This window comes from Pelodiscus sinensis, chromosome 1, assembly GCF_052426305.1.
Source record: "Pelodiscus sinensis isolate ZL-2025 chromosome 1, ASM5242630v1, whole genome shotgun sequence".
In the NCBI taxonomy this organism is placed as follows: Eukaryota; Metazoa; Chordata; order Testudines; family Trionychidae; genus Pelodiscus; species Pelodiscus sinensis.
The window spans coordinates 72,996,475-73,024,305 of NC_143052.1; the positions used below are offsets into that span (position 1 = coordinate 72,996,475).

The 27,831-nt window shown below is 44.0% G+C and overlaps 1 protein-coding gene across 1 annotated transcript in view; it reads left to right on the plus strand.

The window, feature by feature from the left end:
* OTOGL (otogelin like) overlaps window positions 1-27,831 on the plus strand; it is a 156,761-nt gene that overhangs the window by 16,260 nt on the left and 112,670 nt on the right. The window contains exons 8-17 of the mRNA XM_075932401.2: window positions 750-955; window positions 7,924-8,054; window positions 9,111-9,217; window positions 11,431-11,537; window positions 14,502-14,627; window positions 16,457-16,565; window positions 17,870-17,916; window positions 19,606-19,751; window positions 20,900-21,023; window positions 25,293-25,470. Of these exons, the coding sequence (XP_075788516.2) occupies window positions 750-955; window positions 7,924-8,054; window positions 9,111-9,217; window positions 11,431-11,537; window positions 14,502-14,627; window positions 16,457-16,565; window positions 17,870-17,916; window positions 19,606-19,751; window positions 20,900-21,023; window positions 25,293-25,470 (1,281 nt within the window). The remainder of the gene's footprint in view (window positions 1-749; window positions 956-7,923; window positions 8,055-9,110; window positions 9,218-11,430; window positions 11,538-14,501; window positions 14,628-16,456; window positions 16,566-17,869; window positions 17,917-19,605; window positions 19,752-20,899; window positions 21,024-25,292; window positions 25,471-27,831) is intronic.

Here is a 27,831-nt window from a genome sequence, read left to right on the forward strand (position 1 = left end):
AGGTACCTTTCAATCTTTGGAACAACATACCTGTGTGAACAAACATTTTCAAGAATGAAATACGTGAAGAACAATTTGAGAACAAACTTGTCCGATGATAATCTCAGGTCACTGTTGATGTTAGGGACAACAAATCTAAAGCCAGAAATGTCTGCTATTTTGGCATCCAGGAAACAATTTCACCATTCACACTAATACAGGTGTTCATGTGTAGTGTATGAATGTGTTATTAAATAATAACTGAATAAAATAATATTAAATACATAATTAAAAACAACATCCATGTTTTGATTGTTTTTTATTTGGACCTCAAGTGTGTAGTCGGCCCCCGAACTGCTGTTTGATAGTTAATGCGGCCCTCGGGCTGAAAAGTTTGGAGACCTCTGGTCTATATCAATGACTCCATATAAAAAATTTTCAGCTTACAAGTAAAAAGCTGTCATTCCAAACATGCTAATACAGCAAATGAACCCTGCAATTTGAAAGTCAGTATGGATTCTTTCTGAATTATGCATCAATTCTGTATTGATTGTGAATATGCCAGAAAATAATCCATTTCACTGAATTGATTGTGTAAAAATAACAGGAATGACAGATAGAAAAAAATGTATGTTTTTTTGACAGGAAAAGAAGCAGACTTTGAGTACACCCGGGGAGGAGAGTTGATGAGTTAGGTGACATTTTATGTAGTCTTTTTATAGTTCTAGCCTCACTCACAGTGTTTAAAATGGGTTGTTCTGTTTTTCCAGATTAACATTGCCTCAGACCATTGGAAATGTTTTCATTGAGAGGCTGGCTGACTATATTCTGGTGAAAACTACCTTTGGTTTTTCTCTTGCTTGGGATGGAAGCTCTGGTATTTATATTAAACTGACAGAAGAACACAGAGGGAAACCTTGTGGCCTGTGTGGAAATTATAATGGCAATACATCTGATGACCTGATAATACAAAATAGTAAGTGAAGAGATCAGAAATGCACCCTTTCTTTGTTTAAAACCAACCAACCAACCAACTAACCACCACAACAAAAAACCACAGCTTCTCTGGCCCTGTTGTCTTCTAAATATCAGGACGTGCTCTAAAAGGTTGTGTCCATTATCGGTTTCAATTTATTTTCAGATTTGAGTAGACTATAGTAGACTTCCCTCAATCATGAAAGGAGTAGGGCTAGTTCAATAAAACATTTCAGTGTATGTTTAAATCTTTACCTGTTCAGCAAAACACTTAAGCATGTGCTTAATTTATCTGATAGACATACCATTAATGACCAAAATCCTATTGTTTTTGTGAAAGCAATATAATGTAAAATCCCTAAAACACAAAATTAAGTAATATCTGGAAGATGCAGTCACTTAGCACACTGTTCTACATCATAATTTTAAATAATATATTACTGGTTTGTTGGTTGGTGAAATACAAACTATTGAAAAACCTTGTTGAGGAAGTTGATTTTTTCCCCCCATTGCTCCACCTTTATTAACATAATTTACCGTAAAGCAGATTATACACTTTATGAAAATGAAGAATCAAATGATATCACTTGTCATCAGAGAGAGAAAGCTTGTGGTGTTGATTCTCCTGCTAGAGCTGAAGAAAGTTAAGACCTTCTCTCATTAGCTGAATAGTATTCTCTCTAGGGAACACATTATGTTGGCCATTGTGTACTGTAGATAATCATTTACACACACCCACGTGAAAAGTGTTTTGGGTAGCTTTTGTTTTAAAGCAGATACCAGCTCACAGCTGGTGAAATAAGATAGAGCAGGAAGGTTGGGAACACAAGCGGTGCAGTTTCACCCAACCAGTCCCTGATATAAGTAAAAGTAATGTATTTAACCACTACAACAAACTACAGGCAGAGTTTAGTTTCTCACAATTGGCTGTTTTTTTAATACACAAGTTTTATCTCAATATTACTCCTCTATCCACATCCCTCCCAGGGTGCCATTTATTGTGCCAGGAGTATGAGAACGAATTGGCTGCGTTTGTATGTACACAAAGCCCTGATTTTTTTGCCCAGTGGAAACTGATTGTATCCCCACCATAGAACATGTAGCAGACTCCAGTTACTTGATGACATGGTACTGTTTGTTCTGTTCCTGGCATTGAACATCTGCATACCAAAGCACAGTACCTTATGTGGCTAGTTATAACTAATGATTTTTTAAAAACTCATTGATTAACACATGGTAAAAATAGAAATTCAATGCCTTTTTACTATACTTTTTATTATAAAACACTTTCAAGACCGGGATCTGCTTTCCACCTCCACTTACAGCATTATACCATGCTAATGGCACTATAGTCTAGGGCTACGTCTAGATTGCATCCCTTTTTCGTAAAAAGGATGCAAGTTAGACGTATCACAATTGCTAATGAAGCGAGGATTTAAATCTCCCCCATTTCATTAGCATAAAAATGGCAGCTGCTTTTTTTTTGGCTTGGAGCTTTGCTGGAAAAAAGCGCCAGTCTAGATGTGGATCTTTTGGAAAATAAAGCCTTTTCTGAAAGATCCCTTATCCCTCTTAAAATAAGGGATAAGGGATCTTTCAGAAAAGGCTTTATTTTCTGAAAGATCCGCGTCTAGACTGGCGCTTTTTCTGGCAAAGCTCCAAGCCGGAAAAAAAGCGGCAGCCATTTTTATGCTAATGAAGCGGGGGAGATTTAAATCCCCGCTTCATTTGCAATTGCGATACGTCTAATTTGCATCCCTTTTACGGAAAATGGATGTAGTCTAGACACAGCCTGGCAGTACAAGGTGAAGTGTTTGTTGTGGTCTACAGACTGATTACTCTCACAGGCCTCAGCCACATTAAAGCCAGAATCAAATCTGGCATCTGTTGTTAACATAACTGTCTTCCAATGTAGCAATGCAGTTCAGAAATGTAGGGTCTCAACGTGAAGTAAAGTCTTAGGCACAGTTGCAATGAGGTTCCTGACTTGTTTATCATTGCTAGAGCATGAGACATACCTCATAATCTACCAAAGATGCAGTAGAAAGTAAATTTTTAAGAATACAACATTTCTAATGATGGTAAAGAAACTGGTAAAAACAGTAGGACAGTGGTTCTCAAAGTGTGGTCTGCGGACCATTAGTGGTCCACAGCTGCCTCCCAGGTGGTCCATGGCTTGAACGTAGCTCCCCTAACTCAGTGGGGAGCCCGTGCTGTAGCTTGAGCCTTGCAGTTGCTGCTCAGCCACAGGCTGGAGCACCAGCTCCAACTTCCTGTTCAGAGGACACACGGGAGGCATAGCATAGGGGATGGGAAGTCCCAGTGAGCGGAATGGGTGGCATAGCATAGGGGGACAGGGAGGCCCAGTGAGCATAGGGGACAGGGAGGTCCAGTGAGTGGAACTGGCAGCATAGAGCTGAGTGCAGGGCCCTGCACCAAGATGCTGCAGGTGGCTGAGGAGACCTTTTGCAGCAGCAACTTCAGGCTGGCTGCCGAGATTTATGGCTCACAGCTGTCTGAGTTGCAACAGCCTGAGCGAGGCCTCTACATTCACCAGGGAGATGTGCTGGGTTCATGCCCGGGCTGTGGGAGGCCTACAGCACTGTTACTTGGCTGGCCTGCCTGCAGCCTGAGGAGCTGTGGGAGCTGGCTGAGAGCCTGGCACTCAGCCTGCGCAAGAAGGTGCTGCACTTGCCGCCCTGGCCCGTCGGCGGCCCCAAATGCATGGGCAAAGTGCTGGGTGATCCCTCCTACTGTCGCCCACTGGCACTGCTAGTGGCTACTGTGCAAGCTAGTGCTCCTGCACTGCGGCCGCTGTGCTAAGGCCAGCAACTGTGGCTGCTGCCATCGGCCCTGCTTTGCCACCACCGACACGCTCAGCCCTGCCAGCCCCCCCAGATCAATGTGGTGCTGGGCAACCTGCTGGAGAAGTGGCTGAAGGAGGAGAGCTGGGCTGCACGGTAACCACGAGGTTTGAGTGGCAGCACAGGCTCCCCACTATATAGGGGAAGAAGAGGGGGCAGAGCTCCCTCCCCATCTCATCCCATTCCGCCCTGCTGGGAGAACGGCAGCGCAGTGATGCGCTGTCCAGAGGCTTTCCCCGCTGCTCCCATTGGATTGCCAATGGGAGTGGCAGGGGTGATACTTGGGAGCAATGGAGGCACAAAGCCAGATAAGTGCCCCCCTCATGCCTAGACCCCCACAATACAATTCCCCCTCACTCCCCTCTGTCCCCAGGCCAAGACCCTACACCTCCTGCTCGCTCTCTACATCTTCCCTTGCACCTTGACCCTCCACCCCGCCAGCCATAGACCCTACTCCCAGCCTGCTTCTGCACCCTACCTCCCACTCAGTCCTCACACCTCACCCCCTCCTGCACTCCACCTCCCTCCCAAATCCTGCACCCCCATCCCTTTCTCACTTGCAAACAATCCTGTCCCACACAATGAATCCCTCTTTTTTGTCCCCACGCCAGAGCTTAAGGGGGTCCACAAAATCCACTAACTCCAGAAACCCAGAAAAGTAAATCTGGCCAATGGGAAACCCTGAACCTTAGTCCTCCCTGTCCTTTCTCCTTGCCCTGTGGGGCTGGAGCACCAGAAGAGTAGGCTACATCAGTGAGGATTGGGGGGTTTAGTAGAGAAAGGTAAAATGCTCAAATAATTTAAATGAAACCATTCTCCCTAGCTGCAGTACTAGCAAAATGGCTCGGGTGTAATTATGGAATTAATAGTGAGTTTCCATTAGCAACTGATGGTCTACGAAAAGATTTGCATTGAGCCAGGTGGAAAATAATTTTAATGTTTTATTGAGAATTTCCTTACATAACATAAGAACATAAGAATGGCCGTACTGGGTCAGACCAAAGGTCCATCTAGCCAAGTATCCTGTTTACCGACAGTGGCCAGCACCAGGTACCCCAGAGAGGGTGGACCGAAGACAATGATCAAGTGATTTGTCTCCTGCCATCCCTCTCCAGCCTCTGACAGACAGAGGCCAAGGACACCATTTTATCCCCTGGCTAATAGCCTTTTATGGACCTAACCTCCATGAAATTATCTAGCTTCTCTTTAAACTCTATTATAGTCCTAGCCTTCACAGCCTCCTCTGGCAAGGAGTTCCACAGGTTGACTACACGCTGTGTGAAGAAGAACTTTCTTTTATTAGTTTTAAACCTGCTCCCCATTAATTTCATTTGGTGTCCTCTAGTTCTTCTATTTAGGGAACTAATAAATAACTTTTCTTTATCGGCCCTCTCCACACCACTCATGATTTTATAGACCTCTATCATATCCCCCCTCAGTCTCCTCTTTTCTAAACTGAAAAGTCCCAGTCTCTTTAACCTCTCCTCATATGAGACCCATTCCAAACCTCTAATCATTTTAGTTGCCCTTTTCTGAACCCTTTCCAAGGCCAGAATATCTTTTTTGAGGTGAGGAGCCCACATCTGTACACAGTATTCAAGATGTGGGCATACCATAGTTTTATACGGGGGCAGCAAGATATTCTGGGTCCTATTTTCTATCCCTTTCCTAATAATTCCTACCATCCTATTTGTCTTTTTGACCGCCGCTACACACTGCGTGGAAGTTTTCAGAGAACTGTCCACGATAACTCCAAGATCTCTTTCCTGATTTGTCGTAGCCAAATTAGCCCCCATCATACTGTACATATAGTTGGGGTTATTTCTCCCAATGTGCATTACGTTACACTTATCCACATTAAATTTCATTTGCCATTTTGTTGCCCAATCACTCAGTTTGGTGAGATCTTCTTGGAGTCCCTCACAGTCTGCTTCTGTCTTGACTATCCTAAACAGTTTTGTATCATCTGCAAACTTTACTACCTCACTGCTTACCCCTTTCTCCAGATCATTTATGAATAAGTTGAAAAGGATTGGTCCCAGGACTGACCCTTGGGGTACACCACTAGTTACCCCTCTCCAATCTGAAAATTTACCATTTATTCCTACCCTTCGTTTCCTGTCTTTTAACCAGTTCTCAATCCAAGAAAGGACCTTCCCTCTTATCCCATGGCCATGTAATTTACATAAGAGCCTTCGGTGAGGGACCTTGTCAAAGGCTTTCTGAAAATCCAAGTATACTATATCTACTGGATCCCCTTTGTCCGCATGTTTGTTAACCCCTTCAAAGAACTCTAACGGATTAGTAAGACAGGATTTCCCTTTACAGAAACCATGTTGACTTTTGTCCAACAAATTATGTTCTTCTACATGCTTCACAATTTTATTCTTTACTATTGTTTCGACTAATTTGCCCGGTACTGAAGTTAGACTTACCGGTCTGTAATTGCCAGGATTGCCTCTAGAGCCCTTTTTAAATATTGGTGTCACGTTGGCTACCTTCCAGTCATTAGGTACGGAAGCCAATTTAAAGGATAGGTTACAAACCACAGATAATAGCTCAGCAATTTCCCATTTGAGTTCTTTTAGAACCCTTGGATGAATGCCATCCGGTCCCGGAGATTTGTTAACATTAAGGTTTTCTATTTGTTCCAAAACCTCCTCTAATGACACTTCAATCCGGGACAGTTCCTCAGATTCATCATCCACAAAGGACAGTGCAGATTTAGGAATTTCCCCAACGTCCTCAGCCGTGAAGACTGAAGCAAAGAAATCATTTAGTTTCTCCGCAATGGTTTTATTGTCCTTGATTGCTCCTTTTATAGCTCGATCATCTAGGGGACCCACAGGTTTTTTAGCAGGCTTCCTGCTTCTAATGTACTTAAAAAACATTTTGTTATTTCTTTTTGAGTTTTTGGCTAGCTGTTCCTCAAAATCTTTTTTTGCTTTTCTTAATACATTTTTACACTTGATTTGACAGTGTTTATGTTCTCTTCTATTTATCTCACTAGGATTGGACTTCCACTTCTTAAAAGATACCTTTTTGTCCCTCACTGCTTCTTTTACATGGTGGTTAAGCCACGGTGACTCTTTTTTAGGTCTCTTGCTATGTTTTTTAATTTGGGGTATACATTTAAGTTGGGCCTCTAATATGGTGTCTTTAAAAAGTTTCCATGCAGCTTTCAGGGATTTGGTTCTAGTCACTGTGCCTTTTAATTTCTGTTTAACTAACCTCCTCATTTTTGTGTAATTCCCCTTTTTGAAATTATATGCCAGGGTGCTGGACTGCTGAGGTGTTCTTCCCACCACAGGAATGTTGAATGTTATTATATTATGGTCACTATTCCCAAGCGGTCCTGTAACGGTTATATCCTGGACCTGATCCTGCACTCCACTCAGGACTAAATCGAGAATTGCCTCTCCCCTTGTGGGTTCCTGCACCAGCTGCTCCAAGAAGCAGTCATTTAAGCCATTGAGAAATTTTATCTCCGCTTCTCTTCCTGAGGTGACATGTATCCAGTCAATATGGGGGTAATTAAAATCCCCCATTATTATAGAGTTCTTTATTTTGGTAGCCTCTCTAATCTCCCTTAGCATTTCAATGTCAGTATCGCTGTTCTGGTCAGGTGGTCGGTAATATATCCCTACTGCTAATTTCTTATTATTGGAGCATGGAATTACTATCCATCGTGATTCTATTGAACATGTTGATTCACTTAATATTTTTATTTAGTTTGATTCTACATTATCTTTCACATACAGTGCCATTCCGCCACCCACCCAGCCTGCTCTATCCTTTCTATATATTTTATATCCCAGCATGATTGTGTCCCACAGATTTTCCTCATTCCACCAGGTTTCAGTGATGCCTATTATGTCAATCTCCTCATTTAATACGAGGTACTCTAGTTCACCCATCTTATTAGTCAGACTCCTAGCATTTGTGTACAAGCACTTTAAAAATTTGCCACTGCTTATTTGTCTGCCCTTCCCTGATGCATTGGATTCCTTTTGGATTCCTTTGTATGCGGTATTCCTTAGCTCTTGTGTTGACAGAAAAACCCATTTTTTTGTGGAGATTGATTCTGTTCAATGTTTTTCTGAAGTAGGTGAATATACAGAAGACATTGCTGTATTTGCAAACAGCTGGTCTGTACAAACTCCAAGTGATGCAATTTGTGTGACTACTGTCTCAGATTTTTCTAGTCCATGTTCAACTGACACAGAGTCCTCTGAGGTAAGTTGATCAATGTATATTTTCATATTGGGTACATTATAATGATTCACATTCTCTAGCCCATTTTATGTACTTCCATTAACAATAATTTTATAATAAAGTGTCCAGCCATTTCCAAACCAAAGCACTTATGGCTCTGCACAGACATATAAAATTCAACACAAATGAAAAAATCTTAAATGATTAATTTAAAATGAGATAGCACTTTAAAATGCAAATTGTGTGGCATCAGTTGAATAAATCATATTTTCTAACCAGCTATATAGGTTCAAAAGAAATGAAATATAGTCATCTGCATGTTCTTTATTGATAATACATAAGACTCTTTAGACTCCCAAAGGGTTTTACACAAAAGGAGTGATACTGATCTCACACTGGTGAAGATCAGGATGAACTCAGCTGTTGTCAGTGGAACTACACCAGTTTTAGAGAAACTGAGGGGGAACAGCATAAATAAGATTAGAACCAGAAAAAATATAACGTGTATGCCAAACATGTAGAGAAAAGATTGGTCCAAAGCAAAGCAGTGTCTCTAAACATTGAAATATTGGGAAAGAGAAGATTCCGATCAAGCCCATTAATAATGTACAGACTTTTCATAAGGATTTTGAAGAACTGTATATGATAAAATGTAAAGAACAGTGGATCTCATGGATCTGTGAGCTGGCCTATTTAGTGTTATTCACTGTCACATTGGACTGTGGGTTTAATTCCCAGTCCTGATCCCTTGTGCATTCGTTAGCTGAGGAGTTTAAAGTAGAAAGAGGAAACATGATCAACTCGGGGCTGGAAGAGGATTCTTTTTGCTACTTTGGCCTGTTGAGCTGTAGTACTATAGAATAAATTCAGTCCAGTCAAAAGAAAACTGAGGTGGAAAGAACAGTGATTGTGATAAAATGGGCCAAAGAGTGGAGATAGGAGAAAATGGGGGAATCTTCTGGTTCTAAAAGGGATGTAACAGACACCCAACTTGGGACCCAAAAGTAAAAAGAATAATGTTTCTATCATGAAGTAACTGATAACTGCTAGATAACTGATTTTTTTAAAAATGCACAGGCCATATTCTTCAAATGCCAAATACTCCTACAGTTTCCCTTCCTCAGCTGCCATGAAAGCATAGATCCGTATTCGTATATTTCTAGCTGCATGAATGACCTTTGCAGGTAAGAAGGATGTTTTCTTTAAGCATTCATTTTCATTCTTTAGAATATTACACAATCCCCAGACTGGTTTTAGAGAGTGGAGGTTTTCATTACAATTTTATTTCAGTAAAACACTTTCCTCCCCACATTGACCAGTCTCATCTCCCAGTGTCCCTCTGTTTAATCTCAGTAGCCTCTATAATTTTAATAAATAGGGGGTGGAATTCAAACCTGTCAGAAGATGTTGCAACTTTCATAGGAAACAATGAGAGTTTCACCATCTAATGCTAGGGATTAATGCTAGGGATAAATGCAATCCATTATATCTCCCTTATTATTCAGAATTTCCTTTACTGTGCTCTCTTCCTCCTTCCCCCCACTCCAGACTTGTTTACTAGCATCATCTGCATTTCCAACAGTGCTGGTTTCTGTTAGACCTTGTGAGATCATTTAAATGAGAAGTGATTATTCCCTCATGTGTGTTGAAATTGAATAACTGACCAAGCAACATACTGTGGGTCTCTCAATAAGAATGATATCATAGTAAATAACATTAGTGACATCACTATTTGTTATTTGTTTATATCTTTGACTACTTTGCCAGAGTGTGTGTCATCAGTTATTTATTTTCTGCTTTGCCATTTATTTATTTAAATGGGGGCACAGAAGGCGTCCAGTGCAATGAATTGAAGGAATCCTTGCTTCCATTATACTTCCTGTCACAATATATGACTAACACTGACTAATACATGACTGTTTTTTGATTCTCTCTTTTGCTTTACAGTGTAGATGGCAAGATACAGGTTTATTACAATCAATGAGATTAAAGCTAAAAGCACAATTAGATCATTTAATCTGACTACCTGGAGAGCACTGGTCCCTAAATACCTGCACACTAAACCCAACTGAAATTAGATTGAAGTAACCACAAGAGACTAGATTATTATCATTTACAGACAGATGATATGAAGTAGCATGGTGCATGAGTGCCTGAGCCCTTCCCCCCAGTGGCAGGGAAATGACCTTGTAGCTAAAAATGTTTTCACTGAAACCAGTGGAAAACCTCCTGTTGACTTCAATGGGCACAGAAGTCAGGCAGGATCTACATTTTTTTTATAATGCCTGTTTACATCTCAGTGACTAATTGCACCTTCTCTTTTGCAATGGAAAGCAAACTTTCAGGATGGCATTGAGTTAATAAGGCAATATGCAGGGGGCTTTGATTTTTTATTTTTAAAAATTCATTCACATGTGTGATGTGAATGGTGTGAATATTTAGAAATTTGAGTGAAGTTTCTGTGTCCCAGGATCTCATTAATTTAGGCTTAGGTTGTTTATAAAAGAGAACTCTCATCTTGTGGCTTAGTGTCAGTTTAAGAAGTTCCTTCTGGTGCCATAGTTTATATGCCAAGTCATTCTTTCCATTAAGACTCATTTAATTGGATTAGATGAGGCAGGCTAGAAAGAGAGACTGATCACTATGGAGTTTTGAAATGGTGAGTTTGTAACAGGTGTTTTGAAGGCACTGGAGCACACACTATCATAGTCTTACAATTTTTTTGGAAGTTTGGCCTTGTTGTGATGAAAAACAAACTCCAAACTGTGTATTATAACCTTGCTTATTCCATAGATGTCTTGTTGTGGTTAGTCTGTTTTGACACAAAATCCTTCACGGTTATCTTCTCACTTTTAAATAAAACAGTGACTATCTAATCAATCTATTTCTGACTGCTGTCCTTGGAATATCTGAGCATAATACAAATATTAATGAATGTATCCTTTGAGCAATTTGATTGGGAGCTATTATCCCCATTTTGTAGATAGGGAAGTGAGACAGAAAGTGACTTTCCCTAAGGGCTGATGAGAAGTTTACGAGAAAGCCAGATCTCCAGAATTATAGACCATTGCCTTCATCACAAAATCACCCTTCCTCTCCCAATTTATTTCTTTTAATGAGCGTTGCTGATCTTTTGTAATAAATGTTACTCATTCTTTGTTGTAACATTAAAATAAAGCAAAACTATTTTGTCAGGTCAAATGGTACAAAATGCAAAGCTTAGTTGATATCTCTAGTTTTCTTTTTCAAGTAACGCTATTTAAAATCTCGAAAATTGTGGCCCCTTTTAATTGTGCCGGGCCAACTCTGTGAAGAGTTCTGCAATGTCATGTAGCAGAGATTTTGCTGAGTATTAAATTTAGGATTGAGTGATCACAGGCTTATTTTACTGCTTCAGAGTGAACGATGATGAAACTTACTGCCGAGCAGTGACAGAGTATGCTAGAGCATGCTCACATGCAGGCTATCCTGTACGGGACTGGAGAGAGGATTTTCCTGCCTGTAGTAAGTATCAACTTTTTAATATCTAGGTTTTATTAATTTTTCCCAAAACACAAAAATAACAGATTGAGCAAAGAGGATGGGATAAAAGGAAGGGAGGGGAAAAGATTTATCTACCTTCAGGGTCTATTTTAATCATGCACCTTTAGCGAGCCCAAATTGCCACATGCGGGCTCCTGCTCCTCCTGCCATCCCTGGATTCCCTTCTCTGTCCTATCCCATCCACCTTCCCCATCCACTTCTCTTCCCTCTGCCCCATTTCCCCCTTCCTCATTGACTCTTTCCCTATACCTTTTTGCCCAGCCACACCCAGTCCCCTTTTCCCTGCTCCCTGTGGGCACTCACTTTTCCACAAGAAAAAGGCAGGTGGTAGGACCCAGGAGGTGGTCTCCAGCTGCCAAGGTAGCAACCTGGAGCAGCTGTTTCATCCTGCTCCCCACACTGGCTCAGCTGCCTGGCCTACCATTGGGGAAGGTGCAGTGTGGGAAGGACAGAGGTTCCCTGCCTGGAGGTTGGGCAGAGTAAATCTACCTGGGCAGCTCAGTGCTTGCAGAAGTTAGGAGGGTGGAGTAGAAGTGACTGCTTAGGAGGGAAAAGGGGGCCACTGACCATGTGACCACCATCCCATCCTCAGGGAGAGCTGGGACAACCCCCCCATCTCCATCTCTCCTTGCCCCTGCTCTGACCCCCCCCCTCCTCTTCCCTGCCATTGTTCTGCTTCCATCTCACCTTTTCCTTCATTCCCATTCCCCGATCAATGTGGCCCCAGGGAGTATTGGGGTAAGGGTCGCTGGCATCAGGGGACCCACAGCCACACTCACCCAGCAGCAGTGGGGGAATTGGAGCAATGCGACCCCAGCTCACTCTGCTCCCTCAGTTGCATTGCTCCACTTCCTGCCAGTGAGTACAGGAGTGGTCCCCTCTTTTCCCCCAAGCAGTGCACTACACAGCAGAGCTTAACTCAGAATAAACTATGCAAATTGAGCTATGTCAACTGTGTAGGTTATTTCAAAATAGCTTATTTTGAGTTTTGGTGCTGTCTACCCAGCACTTATTTCAAAATGGCGCACTCTTCCTCTGACTTCCCTCACACCTCATACAATGAGGATTACAGGAGTTGGAGTAAGAAGTCCTCCAGCTTGACAGTATTTCAACATTATGTCTAAATAACTGCCGACTATGTGGACGTGGACTGTTATTTCAAAATAGTGTTGCTGTGTAGACATAGCTTAGGAGAGCCGAATGAGCTGGGTCCATATGGCTCTGCTTCCCCTGCTGCTGCCAGGGAGTACAGAGCTCCTGCTTTGGGCACCAGGCCCTCCTACTAGTCCCCTGGACTGCCTAGAGGCTCTGGCCCTGCCAGGGGAGCCAAGAGACTCACCAGACCCTCGGCAAAGTTGGGGGGGGGGGGGCAGGCTCCATGCTCCAGGGAGGGGCAGGACCTTGGGCAGAAGAGGTAGGGCTGGGGCCTGCCAGCCCTCAGAATCATCCAGAGTGCCTGCACCCTCAACCCCAGCCAGCCTTCAGAGCTGCCCAGAGTGTGCGGGCCATTTTGAATCATTGGACCCCAGGACAACTGCCCCGTTACACCCTCCCACAATGGTGTGCCTTCTTGATCTCCCCATGTGCCACCCCTGGGGTAGGGAGGATTGTCCTGGATTCTCCAGGAATTAAAGATTAATCTTCAGTTAAGGCTAATGTCATATGATGAAGCCTCCAGAATTCATCAAACCAGAGTGGGCAATTTAGTCCCCCCATACCTCAGCTCTGTTGGGGGTGGGGATGGGGGACAAATGTCCCCCATGACTCTTCCAGACTACACAACTACACCCAGTTGTGTGAGGACCACTGTATTTGTAAATGATATTTTTGGTGAATAAGCTGCAGTTTCACGTCTATAGTTACTTTTTAAATGTTAGGTCCAATTGTAGTCCATTGAGTTGAAGATAGTTTTGTATCCAATTATGATTAAATCATATTTAATATTTTTTAAAATGTTATATTCTAACATATATAGTGTTGCTCTGGCCATGTTGGTCCTAGGATATTAAAGACACAAGTTGGGTGAGGTTATATCTTTTACTAGACCAACTTCTATTGGTGAGAGAGAATCTTTTGTGCTACCCAGAGTTGTATTTAGGGTCTGGGAAATGTGCTAAATACCAGATGAAACTGATTGTTTAGCAGAAGTAGTTTTACCAGCACTTAAGAGAGTCTAGCCCTATGCTCTGGCCCCTTCCCTCCCCTCCTGCCTGAGGCCCTATCATTCCTCCTCCCCTTGTAGTCCCTGCTGGAGCCCAGAGCTCTCCTCCCCCATTGCTGGCTCCCTCCTGTCCCAGGCCAATGGTCCCCCACCTCCACCCCCATCACCATCCCTGGTGCATAGAGTGACCCTGTCTCAGAGCATCTAGTGGGTGGTGCCACCACAGCAACCCCAAGTGCAGTACTGGGCAGGGTGCCAGCCCTGGCTTCTCCAAGTTCCCCAGGCAGCTCAAGCCTGCCCTGCTGGAGCAGGAAAGAGTGGGAATACCGGAAGCAGAGCATAGGTGGTGGTGGTGGGGCGGGGGGGACACGAGGCTGTTCTGGAAGCTTAACATCCTCCTGCCTACCATACCCACTGCTCCTGTAGTTAGTGCATATTTCTGGGGATTATTCAAGGTGAAGTAGCTCCATTAACACCTCTACAGTCATAGGGAGAAAATAAAACAGAGACCCTGGATTTATGGTTTATTACAACATTCTATAACCTGTTTAATTCCCCTCCTCATTCTCTCCCGCATTATGAGTGAAGAGGTGTTAATGGGATTTTTAAAGTGCATTTATTTAACAATAATACCAGGAACATTGCACAGCTGTTTATTTGGTGAGTTGTGTTACATTTAAAAAAGAACACATTACTGATGGAGGTTTTCTAATGTACAAAGGAAACAATGCACTAATGTCCAGTGTAATTTGTACACGTTTTAGCTGAGAAGTGTGAAGACAGTTTTGTCCATCGAGATTGCATTAGTTGTTGCCCGCCAACCTGCACATTTGAAAAGGATTGTCTTGGCAGCAACCTCCATTGCTTAGATGGCTGTTACTGTCCAGATGGTAAGTATCTGATATTTTCGCATGACATATTCCCATTAACATAATACAGTACTTGACAATACAACTACAGTGTCTGAATAGACTTACATGCTTACAATTAAAAATAATACAAATATATATTTTACATGCATATGCTTCTATTTTAGTTTTTAATATATTCATACTTTCTTTTCTTCTCCTAATGTTTTATGCACTGGTTGTATTATATTCTTCTAAAAGAGATTCAGAATACAGTGCAGCTCTGAACCAGACCCTAACAGTTGAAACTTGGGTGAACTCTTTGGTGAGCTATACAAATAAAAACATGGCATTGGCTTTAACTTAGTTTATCTGATTTTTCGTAATTATTAGTTTTTAAAACAGTGTAGATATTTTATACTGTGTTCAGGGAGGTTATCCTCCTTGATGCTAGACCCAACAAAAGACAAGAGGCAAGGCTATTGACTATGTAACCCGCACCAGGCTTTTCCATTTGAAACTTGTGTGGTTTTGTGCGATCATTGTGGGTATTGTACATGGTGTGCAGATTCAAGTTGTGTGAAATTCAAGTTGCTTCAAAAGAACTGCTCAAAGCTTTCAATCACAAAATCCCCCGGTAAGCCCCTTTAAGCCAGTAAGTGGTGCATCTCTTGACTGGCACCTTGCTCTGGACTGAATTTCATTCAGTGCTTGATTTGTAAAGAAAGAGGTGCTGAGGCTCAAGCAAGTAAGTGCCAGAGGTTTTTTTAAACATTTTTTAAACATTCCTAACTTGATGGAGCAAGTCCCGAGGTGCCAGAACTTGGAACTACCAAATCCAGAGGTGCTAGGATTCAGATCCATGCAAATTAAGCACTGATTTCACCCTTTCATTGAAGTGAACTTTTATGTAGCAGAGTGAATAATGGTGAATATGGATGGCCCTGCAGTTGAGGCACTTTTCTGGGACATGGAAGATTCAGGTTCAAATCCCTGTAGGGCCATAGACATCCTGGGTGACCTTAGGCAAGTCATTTAGTTCCTTGTAGCCCAGGTAGTCTGTCTACTTGTGCATTCCAGTACTTCCAAAGAATAGCATGGAACTACCATCTGCTTGACCCCGTCCCCACTGCTGTACCTTGCATGTGAGCTCACATCAAACAGAGCAGGGGTTCTCAAACTTTTTCTTCCTGAGGACCACTCCCCCTCATATAATATGCTATAAAAATGCCATGGCCTACCTGTGCCACAGTTGTTTTTCTGCATATCCAATACATTAAAGCCAGAGATGATGCTAGGGGGAGCAAGCAGAGCAATTGTCCAGGGTTCCTCTCTACAGGGGACTCCTCACAGTTAAGTTGCTCAGGCTTGGCCTTCCATTTTCTGCCCTGGGCCTCAGTAAGTCTAATGCCAGCCCTGTTCTTTGGTTAGAGCCCTGGAATCTTGCTTGAGAACCACTGATGTAGAGGACAGGATTTTAAAGGGTGAGCCCTCCCCCCCGCCCCATCCGCACTGCTGTGACTGTGCACAAACAAGGTCATGGTGGGATAGAGGTGAGGGTGGAGTGGCAAACTCTTCAAAATGGTGTCCTTCCTCCATGATACCCGTCAAAACCATGCCTGGTTTTGTATCAGTACTGGAACAAACCACTTAGAATCTGGACTGTCTGGCTTAAAACTAGATGAATGGTCTGGTTCCCCATCTGTACAAAGGCTCCCCTCTGGACAGTGGAAGTCGTGTCGATGAGATGGGCACTGCTAGGATAAAACCACCCATTGAAATATCATGAAAATGGTACCCCTATTAGCAACCAGAGTAAACAGAGCCCCACTGTTCTTGTTTTCAGTCTTTTTATTTTTAAACAAAAATAGGTCTCGTTATGGACAATGGAACTTGTATCTCTGTGTCAAATTGCCCTTGTATTTATCATGGAACAGCCTTTCCTGTAGGCTCAAAAATTGAACAAGAATGCAGTCAGTGGTATGTAACTTATTATCCACTCTTTTCTTTTTCATGTATCTGCTTGCCTATTTTTAATTTATTGTAGCATGTTTACTAATTACATTACAGGCAGTCCCCAGGTTACGTACAAGATAGGGACTGTAGGTTAGTTCTTAAGTTGAATTTGTATGTAAGTCAGAACTGGCGTCCAGATTCAGCTGCTGTTGAAACTGACCAGCAGCGGCTGAATCGGACACGCCTGGGGCAGAGCAGCTGGGATGCTGCTGGGTTGGTCCCGCAGCGCCGCTCCTCGGCGCTACTTGACCAACCCGGCAGCGCCCCAGCTGTTCTGCCCCAGGTGTTCCCAAGCCAGCCGCTGCTGAAACTGACCAGCAACTGACTACAGGAAGCCCGAGGCAGAGCTGCTCTGCCCCGGGCTTCCTGGAATCAGCTGCTGATCAGTTTCAACAGTGGCTGAATCTGGACGCCTGTGACAGAGCAGCTGGGGTGCTGCTGGGTTGGTCCAGTAGCGCCACACCTCGGCGCTGTGGGACCAACCCGGCAGCCTCCCAGCTGCTCTACCCCAGGCGTCCGCGAGAAAAGCCTGGTCTGCTGGGGGTGGGTGCACTATCCCCCCAGAAGACCAGGAAGACGCGGAGCGGCTTTTCTCGCCGCAGAGGATGCGGGCAGCGGGACTGTGGCGTGTCTCGGCGGTCCCGCCGCCCGCGTCCTCCGTGTTGAGAAAAGCCTGGTCTGCTGGGGGGGGAGCGCACTAGCTGTGCCCCCCCCCAGCAGACCAGGGAGACACGGGCGGCGGGACCGCCGAGACGCGCTGCAGTCCCACCGCCCGCGTCCTCTGTGGCATTGCTCCGCGTCTCCCTAGTCTGCTGGGGGGAGCCCCCCCAGCAGACCAGGGAGATACGGAGCGGCTTTTCTCGCCGCAGAGGACGCGGGCGGCGGGACCGCGGCACGTCTCGGCGGTCCCGCCACCCGCGTCCTCCGCGGCTTTGCTCCGTGTCTCCCTGGTCTGCTGGGGGTCCCCCCCCCCCCAGCAGACCAGGGAGACGCAGAGCGGCTTTTCTTGCTGCAGAGGACGCGGGAGGCGGGACCGCCGCGGTGCATCTTGGCAGTCTGCTGGGGGGGGGGAGGGCCCGTTCGTAAGTAGGGATCCGACGTAAGTCAGATCCATGTAACCCGGGGACTGCCTGTATATGTTTCAAGGTTTCTCTATATGTATATCTACAATCCATAATCTGTATCTAACTAAAATACAGGGAAAGAATATCCTAAATGAAGTGTAAATTTGTAACATGTCTGAAGATTTATTTATGTGCTTTATTTAGTACTTGTACTGGTGGCATTTGGAACTGCACTGAACATGACTGTCCAGGTAATCACATTTTAATGATTCCTATGAGCAGTATAGATATCACTAGGGAATAGGGGCTTATAGTGGATCACAAGCTAAATGAGCCAAAAGCATGACACTATTGCAAAAAAAAAAAAAAAAGCAAACATCATTCTGGGGTTTAATAGTGGGAGTGTTTTAAGCAAGACATACGGAATGGTTCTTCCATTTTATTCCTAGCTAATTAGTCCTCAACTTGAATATGGTGCCTATTTCTTTTAGGAAAGGTGTGGACAAAAGTGGGAAAGTCCGGAGGAGAGCAACAAGAGTGATTAAAGGTCTAGAAAACATGACCTATGAGAGAAGATTGAAAAAAATATGGGTTTGTTTAGTCTGGAGAAGCTGAGAGGAGATATGATAAGTTAGTTTAAAGGTTAATATAACAAGGAATGAGAAAAATTGTTCTCCTTAATCTCTGAAGATAGGACAAGAAGCAATGATGTTAGCAGCATGAGCAGATTTGATTGAACTTTAGGAAAAACTTCCTTACTGTCAGGACAGCTAAACTCTGGGATAAATTGTCCCAGGGAGTATGTGGAATCTCCATCACTGGAGCTTTTTAAGAGCAGGTTAGACAAACACTTCTCAGGGATGTTTCTGCCAGCAGTGTAGGGGACTGAACTAGATGATCACTCAAGATCCCTTCCCGTCTTATAATTCTATACTGAATGTGTATCCCAGAAACAGCAAAAGATAAGATATGCTTAAGGGCAGTGGTGGGCAACCTGCAGAAGGATCTATCCTTCCCACAACGTCAATAACTAAGGAAAAGGAACATAAAAGGGAGAAGCATGTACTCTCTCTCTTGCATATTTTCTCTTTCTCTCTCTCTCTTTATTGCTCTCACACTCAAACATGTAGGCTACATCTAGACTGCATCCCTCTGCCGACACAGGGATGCAAATCAAGCACTTCAGAAGTGCAAATGAGCCCGGGATTTAAATATCCCGGGCTTCATTTGCATACCCACATTCTGATGCTGTTCCGATCAGGCTCAGCATTGAAAATGAAAGTGAAGTGTAGCAGTGGCTCTGCCGACAGCGGGGAGCTTTTTCAGCAGCTCCTGTACTCCTTGCATTGAGGAGTACAGGAGCTGTCAAAAATGCTCCCCACTGTCGGCAGAGCTGTGGTTACACTTTACTTTCACTTTCGACGCTGAGCCTGATCGGCACAGCGTCGGAACGTGAGTATGAAAATGAAGCCCGGGATATTTAAATCCCGGGCTCATTTGCACTTCTGAAGTGCTTGATTTGCATCCCTTTTTCGGCAGAGGGATGCAGTCTAGATGTAGTCGTAGAGAAAAGAGAAGAAAAGTATTCCAGAAACCTTGTAGGATGTAATGGGGGGGGGGGAGGCGGGGACTATAGTCTTTTTGTTGGGCTTTGTCTTGCATTAATTTTTATTTTGAAGGGGGAGAGCACTTAGATACCATAGTGATGAGTGCCTAATTAGAACCTAGAGATGGTACATCTGTAAAATGCATTTGATGAAGTGTTTTCTGACAGAAATGAAAGATTGTGGCACCAGACATTTAACTAAATGTGGCACCAGACATTTAATTTAGGTTGGTTAATGTGCTTGAAAAATATGTGGTAACCTCTTTTCCAACTCCGACTGTAAGGCTCTATGCAAATTAACTTTCCTATTTACTGACCATTGTTTTCTCTCAAGCTGAGTGCACCATCGTAGGTGACTCTCATTTTACAACATTTGATGGTCGTCATTATACATTTCTTGGGATTTGTCAGTACATACTGGTAAAAGGCACTGGGAAAGACAAATTCACAATCACTTTACAGAAAGCTCCATGTGGTCAGGTAAGGTCACGATTGAATTTCAAAAGATAAATGGGTTAATAAAAAATTCAGGTAATCTTACATAGCCAGCCACTGTAAATTAACCAGGCATGCTTAGTAGTAAAAGTATCAGAAACAAAATTGACAACAGTTTTGCTGCTTTTTATATTGAGTGGCTAAATATAGTTTGATCATGATCTGTATTTTATTTCAGTTACCACTATTGCGCTTTGTAAAATCAATTGCTGCCTTTCTGGGATTAAGTCTACAGACCTTTTCGTTCATGCATGATTACACATATTTGGTTACAGCATGAACAGGTGTTTTAGACAGAACATCGCTCTTGCTGACAGGACTGGCAGGTTTAATATACTGCCAGCTAGGTAAGAGAGATTTCCTAGCAGCCTGGGACACTTATTGGTCATTTCATATATCACATTCCTTGGAATAGTATATTTAAGAAGTTCACGAAAATATCAAAACATTAAATCCCAGCCATATCAGTTTGGGGTGGAAGAGTTTAGGACACATTATTGGTCTGAGTTAATTGCAACCGTAACTTTTAATTTCCTTCTTTTTGAAAAAGTCAAATACTTGATAGTATTTTAACATATTTTTTGGAGCTTTATATCTTCTTCTGTAGTTAAAGATCCTGCCTGTATTCCAAAGGGAAGTGAAAAGGCCTTCTGTTAGGGACAGCCAACATGTCCTAAAGCTCTGCAGCACTTTAGCTCAGGGTCCTTCAGTTGGACATAGGCCAGGCCTTCATTTCTGACCAGAGCCCCACTGCAGTCTCTGGATTTCCGGGTGGGCACCAAGGATCAGCCCATATGGACTATATTGTGAAACTAAGCCCTTTGTTAGCTTGCCACTGTGCTTTCCTGAATAGTTGGTTCTGTACACCAGACATTTATGTATGACATGCCTCTGTATACTTTTCACTCAATATTTGTGTCTGGCTCCCTGTGTTTGCTCTTCTCTGATGCTTCCAGTTTTTACATTTTGGTCAATGGAAGACAACACACATACCTGAGGACCGTGCTGGTGGTTGCTATAAGTCAAGTATTTTTTTACTAGCTTTGGATGACCAAACTGAAATTTTTAATTCGGTGTTAGTAAAAAACTCTTTGTATCTTTCTGTTTGTTGATAAAATTTATTTTTTATTCAGAACCTCGACCATGGCTGCATCCAGTCTGTAACACTAATTCTTGAAGATGATATGAGTAAGCAAGTGACTCTTACCAGGGATGGTGAAGTCCAGATTGGCCCTAGCCAGGGTTTTAACTTTAATGGTAAGAAAAACATGGATCAGAAATCGCATTTTCACCTTCCTATTTTCTGTTGCTTCTTATTAGACTTTTCTGCGAGTAAATAATTCCTTGGAAGACACAAACCATGAAAGGTGCTAACTAGTGTTAAAAGACTAAATCTTCGTAATTTTAATAACCCATGGAAAGTTGTGTATATTGTATAAATTGTGTGTAGGGGAGGGAAATTCCTATGTTATACCCGCAAGGAGACATGCAGGTGTTAGTGATTCTGATTTATTGCAGGAGCATCTGTAGGCTAAAGGGACGATTCTGCTTAATTCAAGTTTCATGTAACATCTTGAAAGCCAAAATACAAATGAGGCACAACTTAGTTTAATGGCATCTGCATAAGGTTGACAGCTTAAGAACGTGTGAGTCTCTGACTCTGATATTGTTTTGCTGTGTGACTCTGGGCAAGTTAGTTCATCTTTCTCTCTCAATTTCCCCCCTTTTAAAACAGTGCAGTCTTGACTCCTCCCTCCCAGGGACTGCTGGGGCTGGGACCAGGCTGCATAACCCTAGCTCCTTCTACCCTTCTGATGGCTAGCTGGGGCTGGGCTGAACAGCCCATCCCCCTCCCCCATGATGACCGGCCAGTGCCGGGCTGTGAAGCCCTGCCCCCACTCCCAGGAGCTGGCAGTGGGACTGAGTAACACAGCTCTAGCCCCCCCAAAGGGGCTGGAGGTGGCAGTTGCAGCACCATCCTTACTACTGTGGACAGCTTTGATGAGCTCCCTCAGACCTTCCAGCCCCTCTGCCCTGAGCTCCCTTACACCCAGTCCCTTTTCCTGAGTTCCCCCACACCAAAACCCCTACCCAGACTCCTACATCCCCCTCTACCTGCCCTGAGCCCCCCAAACTCTACCCTGACTCCTGCACCACCCACACCACCAGCCTTCCGCCCTGAAGGATCCAAGGAACACTGGGTAAGTCTTCTAGGAATTTATATAGGAGACAGGTGAATAGCTGCAACATTCCTTCCTATCTGGAAGAGGTCTGTTTCTCTGTGTTGGGACATAGGCTATAAAACTTAATACCAATGAGTAACCATAATTCCTGATATGATATTAATGCATACATTTTACAATGCCATTAATCACTAGTGTGTCACAGGCTTTCATAAAACACCTCCCTTGATGCACTTATAATCAAGGTTCTTAATAAGCTTTCTAATAAGCTCTGTGCAGGGGCTTAGTGCTGCTGTGATTGGAGCTGCTGGAGCCAGAGGAAAGGCCTCTCCCCCTGGCTGTGGCAGCTGCCTTTTGGGGCTGGACAAATGTGCATCTTCCCCCAGCCACAGCAGGGGAAAAGATGTGCTCCTCTCACCAGCAACAAGGAGCTGTTGTAGCTGGGGGAGGGATATGCTCCTCCAGCCCCAGAAGCACCCTTGGATTAAGAAGGGGGCTTTAAGGGCTGTAGCCACCTGTTCCCTCCCCCACACTCCAGAGGGGGGGAACTGCCTCAGGTAAGCATTCTGCCCCCATCCCCTGCTCCAGCCCTGAGCCCCCTCCACCATCTTAGCTCCCCCTTAGACCCTAAACCCCTCCTGTACCCTAAATCCTTCCCAGACCCTGTACTCCCATCCCAGTCTCCATCCCTGAGTCTACTCCCTCACTCCAAACTGCTTGGACCCAGCCTGGAGCCTCCTCCTCCACCTTAAATATGTCATCCCCATTCCATAGCCCAGCCCAGCTGTGCTCCTGGCCAGCTCTCCACCTATCACCAGCTCTGCTGCCACGGCAGCCCACAGTCCCGCCTCTGGAGTGCCTAGCTCTGCCTCAGTGGATCACTGCCCTGCCACCAGTACTCCTGGCCCTGCCAAACCTGACACAGCAAAACAGGTCCCACCAGCTGCAGTCTTGCCACCGGGGTTCTTGACCTCACCACAGCAGACTACTGCTTAGTCATAGGGCTTCCGGCTCCGCTAGTCCTACCGTGGCAATGCTGGCCCTGTTGTTGTGGTCTTCCTGGTCTCACTGTAAGGGTATGTCTACACTACAAAGTTAATTCGAACTAACAGATGTTAGTTCGAATTAACTTTGATAGGCGCTACACATGCAAACTGCTAGTTCGAACTTAATTCGAACTAGCGGTGCGCTTAATTCAAACTAGGTAAACCTCATTCTACGAGGACTAACGCCTAGTTCGAATTAACTAGTTCGAATTAAGGGCTGTGTAGCCACTTAATTCAAACTAGTGGGAGGCTAGCCCACCCCAGCTTTCCCTGGTGGCCACTCTGGGCACTACCAGGGAAACTCTTCTGCCCCCCTCCCGGCCCTGGAGCCCTTAAAGGGGCACAGGCTGGCTACGGTGCCCATGCCAGGTGCAAGCCTGCCAGCACCTAGCCAGTAGACCCTGCACCTGGCACGGCTCAAGCCGGCCACCCGCTGCCACCCAGCTCTCCGCCTCTTCCCAGGACCAGGCTGGCGGCTCCCGGGACCCTGCCCAGGTCTGCAAGAGGCGGGCGCCCACCTGGTCTAGTGCAGACATCGTGGACCTCATGCACGACCTCCACACTAGGCACAGGAAAGTGGCCGTCTAGGGCAGGATAGCTGCCAGCCTGGCCACCCAGGAGCAGGTTTGCATGAAAATCAAGGTGGTCCACTGATACCCCCGACCCTGAGCCCTGAGCTTAGAATGGCCGTACTGGGTCAGACCAAAGGTCCATCTAGCCCAGTAGCCTGTCTGCTGACAGCGGCCAATACTAGGTACCCTGGAGGGGATGGACCGAAGACAATGACCAAGCCATTTGTCTCATGCCATCCATCTCCAGCCTTCCACAAACAAAGGCCAGGGACACCATTTCTATCCCCTGGCTAATACTACTCCATGGACCCAACCTCCATGACTTTATCTCACTTCTCTTTAAACTCTGTTCTAGTTCTAGCCTTCACAGCCTCCTGCAGCAAGGAGTTCCACAGGTAGACTATTTGCTTTGGGAAGAAGAACTTTCTGTTGTTAGTTTGAAGCCTGCTACCCATTCATTTCATTTGGTGTCCTTTAGTCCTTCTATTATGGGAACTAAGGAAGAACTTTTCTTTATGCACCCTCTCTACACCACTTATGCTTTTATAGACCTCTATCATATCCCCCCTCAGTCTCCTCTTTTCTAAGCTGAAAAGTCCCAGTCTCCTTAGCCTCTCTTCATATGGGACCTGTTCCAAACCCCTGATCATTTTAGCTGCCCTCCCCTCTCCCAGCCTCTCTCTTTCCCTCTCCCACCTCCTTTTCTCAGTCTCCCCGAGTTTTGTTCAATAAAGAGAGTTTCTATTTTTGAACACACATGTCCTTTATTTTGTACATCAGGAAGGGTGGCTAGGGAAGGGTAAGTGGAAGGAGGTGAGGGAGGAATGGGGTACGAGCCCCCGATGGGGAGGACTGGGCTGGCTCTGCGGGCTCCTCGGGGTGGAAGGTCTCCTGAAGCCCCTTGATTGACACCCCCCTCCGGATGGCAGCCTGTGCTAAGTGCAGCTGGTCTGATGGCCGAGTGCTGTGATGTGCCAAGTGTGGGCACTCAGGGCACTCCAAGCCAGGACTGCTTTGCAAGCGGGGAACCCCTGAGAACTGTCTGTCCCAGATGGGGGTCGGGTCCCTTTAAGAACAGCCCTCGGCTAGCCTGAGACAGCAGCTCCATGCTCTAAGTCCTAATCTGATGCCCTGCCGGCACTGCTTCTGGCCATCCTTAATCCCGGTTCAGGGTCCACTCAGTGTGGACAGTTTTTAAGTCTAGATGCGCTAATTCGAATTAGTTAGTTCGAATTAGTGCTGTAGTGTAGCCATACCCTAGCAGACTTCTGCCCCACCGCCAGGGCTCACGGCCCCGCTATGGCAGACCCAGCCCGCTGGCATTCCCACTGCTAAGCCTCCTGAAGTCAGCCTGGCTGGGTTCCCAGCCCCCACATGGCTCCTGCCTCTGGCCGTCCACTGGGGCTGTCTGGTCCATCAACATCCATGGATCACAGATGTTGCTGGACCAGAGAGTCACAGTTGAGAGAGGTTCAACCTGAATTAAGCCACACATGGGCTTCTGTGTCACAGTGTGGTATGCAGTTGTCTCCATACATGTTTTGGTAGAGGGTGGGCAGGGATATTTCTAGAGTTGTAAGGTTGTGTACGGTTTCTTAATTGCATTTCTCTACTTTTCAAACTTAAAAAAAAAAGTTAAAACCTTTAAAACTGTGGGGCTGGTTTCTGTAGGAAATATTTTAACCAAGGAAAAATGACTCTGTTTTTTTTTCCTGTTATGTGCAGCGGACATCGAAATTCGGAACCTGTCTTCTTTGTTTGTGCAGTTGAAAACGAGATTTGGTTTAAAGATTCAGTTTGCTAAAAATGGGGAGAGACTATATATACAAGTCAATACCAGCTGGAAGAGAAGAACACTAGGTCTATGTGGAACTTTTAATGGGAACTTAAGAGATGACTTTCTGTAAGTTTGTTTTATATATGCCTATATTGAATTTAATAACAGATGAAATATTCAGATAAATCTAGTCAGATGACACAGTGATTTCATGAATACTTTCATATTCCAATTACTCAGAAACACTTGAGTTTAAATACAAGAATCTTAGTTACTTAAGTTTTTAAAACCACTCAATAGCCCCATGAATGTTGTCTGGTGACCAGAGAAGGGGCCTAGAAGTCTGGATTCCTGATGTGAAATTCTGCCCTATTGAAGTCATTGGTAAAACTCCCTTTGACTTCAGTAGGATGAAGTTTTCACCCCTGGATACTGTTCTCGCTTTTGCAGTGTGACCTTGAGTAAGTAATTTTACCTTTCTACTTCAGTTTACCCATGTGTAAAATTGTGACTATAATTTACCTACTTCACAGAAAAATGCTTAACTCACTAATGTTTGCAAAGTATTTTGAGATGTATAAATGATTATTTATAACAGTGCAGTGTTAGAAAAATGGATCACTAGAGATTTATGTAATGCACAGAATATGCATATGTTGTATTTTTCTATATTGTATTAAAAATAGGCTCTGAATTGATTAAGGGGTTGCTTTAATTTGTTACATCTCATCTGTGCTTTGAATTGGCAGAGGTCAGATATGTGTGTGCCAGGATCATGATTGTGCTGTTATATTTGCCAGAGAGCATATTAGTTAATGTATTTAACATTAGTCAAACAAACAAACAAAATCCATTGAGCAGCTTGTTTGAGTCCCACAGCATCTTCATCCTCTCTACTAGATTTAGTGACAGCACTCTACAGGAATTACTACAGGGGTTTCAGAGAACAGAAGGATGATTCATTCCCCAACTGAGTAAAAGTAAATGCTTAACAGAAGGCAGGTTTTGTATCAGTGTTTAACTCTTTGACGCCAGAGATCAGGTTTCCTTGCATGAAGTTCATTGCTGGCGAGGGGGTTACTGGGAAACACCAGCACAAAAGGATTAACTGTTTCTTTATTTCTTGGTTCTATTGGGGTTGCAGCACCAGGAAGATACTGAGTATAGCTGATGGAATCTTGAGCCATTTTATGGCTCTCTACTGGTGGGATGAAGTTGGTGTACTCTTACCAATAAATAAAATTCACTTTTTAGCAGATTGCTTTTTATTTTTGTAAAGCTTTTTATTCTCATTTGATTTATACACTGAATATGATTTTTTAACAAAGGAAAATAGCCTGTGGCCATTCTGATTTATCTTTTGACTATGATATGGCAAGAAACGATCCTGTAAATCACTGTACTCCTCCCTTCTTTTTAAGGAAGATTAACATGTCATCTGTGAATTGAACCATGTTATTCCTGGTATTTCCTGGTAGTTCCTTTGCATGCAAACCATCAGCATAGGACATTAAAGCCAGGAAAAAGGATAGTATCCAATATTGCTACCATTCTCCCTTCATTATTGCTTGATTTTTTTCCCCTCAAATTTTTTTAGGATTCTCATAACTTTTAAATAGAAGAATTCCTTAATCACAAAGGACACCTTTTGTCTTCCTTTCAGTCCTACTTCTACGCCATCTTGAAAATCCTTCAAACTTTATCCCAATTCTTTGTTGAAAGTAGATTTGTTTAACTTACTGAATACAACATTAAAAATCATTGTGATCTGGCTATTTGTCAGATTTCATGATGCTTCACAGAGCATGTGGGTTTTAGCAGTGGCCAACTTCTGCTCTCACTCATGGCTTATCTAACTCTACTATGAGGCTACGTCTACATTGGCATGATCTTGCACAAATACTCTTTAACGCAAGAGTTTGTGCGTTAAAGTATTTGCACAAGAGAGCATCTACACTGGCATTTGCCTTTGTGCAAGAGATGTGCTTTTGCACAAGAGCATCCATGCCAGTGTAGATGCTCTCTTGTGCAAGAAAGCTCCGATGGTCATTTTAACCATCAGGCTTTCTTGCACAAGAAATCCATGTTGCCTGTCTACACTGGCCTGTTGGGCAAGAACAGTTGCGCAAGAGGGCTTATTCCTGAGCGGGAGCATCATAATTCTTGCGAAAGAAGCACTGATTTTACACATTAGAATGTCAGTGTTCTTGCGCAAGAACTCGCGGCCAGTGTAGACAGGCAGCATGTTTTTGCGCAAAATCGTGCCAATGTAGACACAGCCTGAATGTAGTCACGTGGGGTAGAAGTGAGGTCAGAAATTTCTGCATCAGTAAAATATTAGCTGAAACTGAACCTGACTTTTATTATAATTATTTGAAAGCTAAAAATTTTTTGAAGAGTGTTTTAAATGGTGAATTTGAGGTTGTTTGACTTTTGAACCCATGTGGTCATTAGAGACAGCAGGACTCATTCTGATTAATTTTCTCT